The sequence below is a fragment of the Aulonocara sp. 'chitande type north' Nkhata Bay genome, linkage group LG17 (assembly GCF_057382095.1).
Source record: "Aulonocara sp. 'chitande type north' Nkhata Bay isolate Kocher_YH1m ecotype deep benthic linkage group LG17, A_spYH_male_GT1.1, whole genome shotgun sequence".
Classification (NCBI taxonomy): Eukaryota; Metazoa; Chordata; class Actinopteri; order Cichliformes; family Cichlidae; genus Aulonocara; species Aulonocara sp. 'chitande type north' Nkhata Bay.
The window spans coordinates 42,094,455-42,100,914 of NC_141360.1; the positions used below are offsets into that span (position 1 = coordinate 42,094,455).

Below are 6,460 nucleotides of genomic sequence, written 5' to 3' on the forward strand. Positions count from 1 at the left end.
TCATTTTAGGTGGGGGAACTTGCACAATCGGTGGCTGACTAAATACTTTTTTGCCCCACTGTACTTGTATGTGTGAGGATGTTTTTAATGCTTTTGGTAAATGTTAAATGGAGCGGTTCTTCCATCCATTCTCTTCCGCTCATGTTTACCAGGATGACGAGGGTCTGAAGCCTATCACAGGGCAAGGCTACACCCTGGACAGGTCACCAGTCTGTCACACAGAGACAGACTGGTGACTCACATCCCCAACCCTAACCCACACCTGTGGGCAGTTAAGAATCACCAGTTAAGCGGTTCATTGGTCAGCTGGCTTCAGGAAAACCGTTAATTCATCGTCATCATCATATATGTAAACGTGCTTCTTTTTTAATTAAACCTGAGAAACCACCAACATGTTTTTCATCCCATAGACTGAAATCAGGAACTTCTCTTAAAATGATTTAACAATCTGCTTCAGACTGTCAGACATGTAATACTGTCTGTTATCCCGCGATAAATAAATGCATTAGGTGTCATGTTTTTGTTTTTGTTTATGTCCTTTACTGTCTTTGTTTTTTACGTTTAGTTACAATGTTTCAGATTTTTTATTAGGACAGAACATCGTTAGTTTTTGTCATGATGCTGTGATGATGTGACCTCAGTGTATTTCTGCACCTTTTCTGTAGAAACAACAAAAAAGACATGATTTTGAAATATTTATATAATATATTGAAACAGACGATTTACAGGTTTCTCTTATAATAATTAGTGATTCTGTGCATTCATCGCACCCTGTCTGAGGATGGAAAACATTCTGACAGACGGGGCGGCCGTTGTATCACTGCAGTCATGATGAGATGTTTCTGATTCTCTATAAGTAGAAAACAAAACCTTCAGCTTTGTCAAGAGTTTCTAGCTTTTAACATCCATCCTCTGGAACAATACGACACTTCAGGATCTTCAGGTAGTTTTGGACCTTGTTGGAGTCTCGGCGAAAGCAGTAGAGGAGCTCGTAGTCTTTCATTAGGCGCCACTCAGCGCTGCCTGGTGCCAAGAAAGCCTCAGGAGACATGAGGCTGCTGACAGAGTTACTTAATATTCCCAACATCTGCATCTGGTGTGAAAAGAACAAAACATATGGATAAGACAAATTGTTTATATTGTTGTGTGTTTACTTAGTTTCTTTCACCCACTTAAGTAAAAAATTACAAAACAAAGTACTACACAAACACAGACAATCTAAACTGTGCATATGCTAGTGCACACACATCAGTGCCTCTGTCTCGCTCTGTCTCTGTTTCTGCCCTGGTTGAATTTTAACTGCAGGAAAATAAGCATTTGAACATGAACATGAACACAGAGCTGTGTGAAGCATCATAGATTAGACTGCTGCCCTTCACAGGCTTAAATATACTACAAGAACATCTGCTGGTCACCGTCAGTCTGTGCTCACATCAGTGATTACAACAGGAGAACGATCTCAAGGCAGCTAGGGTAATAGTGCATGAGGTCCTTCAACATCTGTCGAACAATGCTCAGGATTGTCTATGAGGCTGTTGTGGTCAGTGCTATCCTCTGTGCTGATGCATGCTGGGACGGCAGGTTGAGGGTAGCAGAGGCCAGTAACGCTGTGGGGACGGAGCTGAACTCCCTTAGGGTGGTGTCAGAGAAGCGAATGTTGTCCAAGATAAAGACAATGTTGGATAACACCTCCCACCCGCTCCATGACGTGCTGGCTAGCCACACGAGCACGCTCAGTGAGAGGCTGAGATTACCCATAATGCACCACTGATCGACACAGGAAGTCATTCCTGCCTGTGGCCATCTCCCTGTACAACTCCATTGAACACACTGTAAACACTGCAATAGTTACATCTTTTCGCACACGCTCTACTGTAAAATAGCAAATGACAAAGTTCACAGGTTAGAGTCAAATGTCAGTCATAAATATTACACCTCTGTAATATTCTTTATATTTATAATTGAGTGATTTGTATATATTAGTGCTATTTCTTAAATTTGTAAATCTGTAACATATTGTATTGTTTGAATAGCTGAGTCTGTTACTGTTACTGTACTGAGCAACTGTAACCATATAGTGTCCTTATGGATTAATAAAGTATTCTGAATGCGATCAAGCTAATCGTTGGTAACACAAAAGCCCTCGTTCAACAAAGTGTCTGAAGCTTGTCAGTGACCAGCTGAACCCTGATGAGAACGAATGTGTGGAAGGATCATCTGACATGGAGCTGACAGAGAAACTCAAACTACCACTGAGAGTGTGTACTGCTCATTTCTTTGGGGGACAAATATTTATTTCCTCCACTGTGTATGTTTTGCACACACACACACACACACACACACACACACACACACACACACACACACACACACACACACACACACACACACACACACACACAGTACCTTCTCAACTACTTTCTGTACTCCTTTCCGTAGCTCATGCACCATATCACTCATTTTAAGAGATTTATTGGAGCTGAAGTCAATGAAGTCGTGGAAGTGCATCATGCTCTGGTGGAAATGCCACAGAGGGTCCCTCCACGCCACCAGGAGCTTTAGAATCACCTCCGTCAGCTCCTCCCTCTGTAGTGACATACATGTAAATTATGGGTGTGACTAGAGTGGGATTTGTACCACTGAGTGTTACTGTAATATCATAAAGAGCAAAGGGAAACAAATTTACAAAATTCTTTATCATTTGAAAGGAAAACATGTTTCAAACAGCTACAATGTTGTTTATGGCAACAAAAGAAAGAACCTGAAACACATGACAAGACTCCAGGTGTAAATATGATGTGCATAGTTGAGAGGGATTAACTTTGAAAAAGGTGAATTTACCGCCATTCTCTGAGCGTTCTCCTTTCCATTTGGGGTGAGGATGTTAGACGTGTGACAGTTGCGACTGACCCGGCCAATCTGATTCTTACTGGGCAGGAAGTAAAGCTCCTGGGAGGACAAACAGGAATGAAATGTCAGAGGTTAAATATCATCTAAATGTCAAACGTGCCTGGAGCACAAAAGCAATGAATGACTTAATACGATGTCTTGCTATCTCTGTATCCTTACTGGTGTCTGTCTGTACAATAGATGCGTCTTTATCACACATTCAATTCAGTTTTATTTTTATATGGCGCCAAATCTTAACAGTAAACAGCATAGCAGACTATACATGATACAGATTTATGTTAGCAAGTGTGGGCGAACTGTGAAAACATCTCGTACAGCTCAGTTAACAGTAAAAAAGTTCATCCTTGCATTTAATTAGACTGAAAAACTGTCTCATCAGGTTGGATTCTGCTGTTCTAACAGGATGACTGTGCGTGTATCTAATAAACTGATAATGCAGTGTTTGATTGACTACGTTATGTAAACCTACAATGTCTCAGTTAAAAGGCATCTGCAGACAGAATATCATATCCTCATGTCACAATCAAGCTTGTTCATTAAATATCGTTTAAAAAGCTTTTTCTGACGACTGCAATGAAGAAACATACAAACTCAGAGTGAAGGTCATTTGAAATGCTGTGCATTCTGGCTGAGTGTTGGATGACCCGGTCAAACAGGTTAGCCAGGGAGAGGACGTGACACCCAGCCTCGGCATTCGTACAGAGGGGGGCTGCATCCAGACTGGTCGGCTGACTGCAGAACACCAAGCACAACAAACCTACCAAGACCACAGAGACTAGGAGAGACAAAGGACAATTCAAAACATTAGTCTCAACCTGAATGTAATCTATTACTAAAGAACCTACCTTTTGAAAGTGTAGATGTATTTTTTTTATATTTAAGGTAAGACGAAAAATCAGGAAATAAAACTCCACTATAAAGTCACACACATGGGGACGATTGGATTACATGCAGATAAAGACACAGTCCATCCTTTCACCTCCTGTATGCACAATTCTGTTCCTGAAATACCTGATCGGATGTTTCCAGGCATCCTGCAGAGAAGGAGATCCTGTCTTAGAGCAGAGAGTGCAGATGTGCTCCTATTCCAAACCTGAATGCTTCATGTGAGGGTCAGACAGTTTCCCCTTTACACTCTAATATCAAAGAGAGGGAGGGTGGGCGGAGAAACATTAATAGTGATCTATGCTGTGATTTGGGCGACACAATAATAAATAATAAAACACAGTGTTTCAAAAGATGTTTGTCGGTTTTTTAAATGCATATTTGTGACAAACTGTTTTTAATAATATACATTATACAGTGGATGGGCCAGGCTCTTCTACAAAGCTGTTGTCTGTAACAGAGCTACACTGCATGAACTTCACTGTCCTCTGTGACAAAAACCGTTACAACACAATGTTATTTCAAGGTTACAGTGTAGCTGAATTCACTAAGCAAAAGTTATGCTTAATATTTGATAAGAATTTATATCGACTAAATTCAATTCAGTTTCATTTATATAGCACAAAACAAGAATCACTTCAAGGTGATTTAAATGTTCAATAATACTGTGATAATACAGAGACTCCAGTTTGTGCATGTAAATGGAGAGTCCTCTTCACACACTGAGGTTAATTATGGAGTTCCACAGGGTTCAGTGCTAGGACCAATTCTGTTTACATTATACATGCTTCCCTTAGGCAGCATCATTAGAAGACATAGCATACATTTACACTGCTATGCAGATGACACCCAGCTCTATCTGTCCATGAAGCCAGATAACACACACCAATGAGTTAAACTGCAGGAATGTCTTAAAGCAGCGGTCTCCAACCTTTTTTGCGCCACGGACCGGTTTATGCCCGACAATATTTTCACGGACCGGCCTTTAAAGTGTCGCAGATAAATACAACAAAATAAAACTAGTACCGGTACCGAAAAAAAGAAAATTTATTCATAACACACGTGAAAAGACCCAGGAAAACCGAGTAAACGATAAAAACTATAACAAAATAACGCTGAAAACTGATAAAAACCCTGAAAACTACACATTTCACACCTGAGCCTCAACTCTCGCGACCTGGTACCAAACGACTCACGGACCGGTACCGGTCCGAGGCCCGGGGGTTGGGGACCGCTGTCTTAAAGACATAAAGACCTGGATGGGCGCTAACTTTCTGCTTCTTAATTCAGATCAAACTGAGGTTATTGTACTCGGCCCTGAAAAGCTTAGAAATATGGTATCTAACCAGATTCTTACTCTGGATGGCATTACCTTGGCCTCCAGTAACACTGTGAGGAACCTTGGAGTCATTTTTGACCAGGACATGTCCTTCAACGCACATATTAAACAAATATGTAAGACTGCGTTCTTCCATTTGTGCAACATCTCTAAAGTTAGAAATATCCTGTCTCAGAGTGACGCTGAAAAACTAGTTCATGCATTTATTACTTCCAGGCTGGACGACTGTAATTCATTATTATCAGGAAGTCCTAAAAACTCCCTGAAAAGCCTTCAGCTGATCCAAAATGCTGCAGCAAGAGTCCTGACAGGGACTAGAAAGAGAGAGCAGATTTCTCCTGTTTTGGCTTCCTGTTAAATCCAGAATTCAAAATCCTGCTCCTCACATACAAGGTCTTAAATAATCAGGCCCCATCATATCTTTTAGGATTAGGCTTCAAACTTTCATGGCGGGGTATGCCAGTGTGTTTTGTGAACAGACCCAAAAGCAGACTCAGCAGGAGACGGAACTCAATTTTAAATTCAAATCCCAACAACAGTCACCTCAGGGCGCTTTATATTGTACAGTAGACCCTAAAATAATACACACAGAGAAAACCCAACAATCACATGACCCCCTATGAGCAAGCACTTTGGCAACAGTGGGAAGGAAAAACTCCCTTTGAACAGGAAGAAACCTCCGGCAGAACAGGATGAGGACTTATGTAAACTTTAAATACTCACCTTACAGTGAAGGTCCTTATCTTTAAATATAACCACTTGTCTTCCTCTTCTGTCTTGTCTTTCATCATCTCTGAGTGAAGTTATCTCTTCCCTTATTCTTTATCTTTATTCTTTTCCCTCCTTGAGAAATACATCAGCTGTGCCTTTAGCTAGCAGACACAGTGTGCGACAGGCTGCACACAAACGATTTGTGTGTTTGCTGATATTTGTTGAACTTATAGAAAAGCTCCTTTTGAAATGACCAGACACTCATCAGTCGCTTTGCGCCCCCTCCTCTTCTGTTGGACGGGCTACAAGTCCCAGTCTTGTACCAAAGAGTGATGTCTAACATCGTTGCACAAGTTGATACAGATGCAGTCAAGAGAATTTACCGTGGGCAAATATAACATATATAATAGATATAACATCAGGAAATTACCTGTTTTGCAAGTATCTTTATGACTCTGTGTAATTGTACATACTCTGTCTTCCACTTTATAATCAATATCTCAAAATATCGTTATATTAATGTTATATTCATTGCAAGTTTTGTTGTCCTCTTGGCCTGACCTTTGAAAAAGTCACATTCAGAATAAAGAATATATGTATAAAGTCCCTTTGCCA

General features: G+C 40.7%; 1 protein-coding gene across 1 annotated transcript; it reads right to left on the minus strand.

The window, feature by feature from the left end:
• Positions 1-721: 721 nt before the first annotated feature.
• Positions 722-5,143, minus strand: prl2 (prolactin 2). Its single transcript, XM_086268891.1, has 5 exons — positions 3,922-5,143; positions 3,498-3,685; positions 2,842-2,949; positions 2,407-2,586; positions 722-1,093 (listed from the first exon to the last, which is right to left on the minus strand). Exons 1-5 carry the CDS (start codon positions 3,941-3,943, stop codon positions 899-901), a joined length of 693 nt encoding a protein of 230 aa, XP_086125017.1. The 5' UTR covers positions 3,944-5,143; the 3' UTR covers positions 722-898.
• Between the last annotated feature and the right edge of the window lie 1,317 nt (positions 5,144-6,460).

Excerpts from the sequence above, each read along its gene's own strand:
- prl2 (XM_086268891.1), bottom strand. The coding sequence starts at position 3,943 with ATGCCTGGAAACATCCGATCAG. Across the intron at positions 2,950-3,497 it reads ATGACCTTCACTCTGAGTTT|GAGCTTTACTTCCTGCCCAG; the intron begins GTATGTTTCTTC and ends TTGTCCTCCCAG. Across the intron at positions 1,094-2,406 it reads TACAGAAAGTAGTTGAGAAG|ATGCAGATGTTGGGAATATT; the intron begins GTACTGTGTGTG and ends TTTTCACACCAG.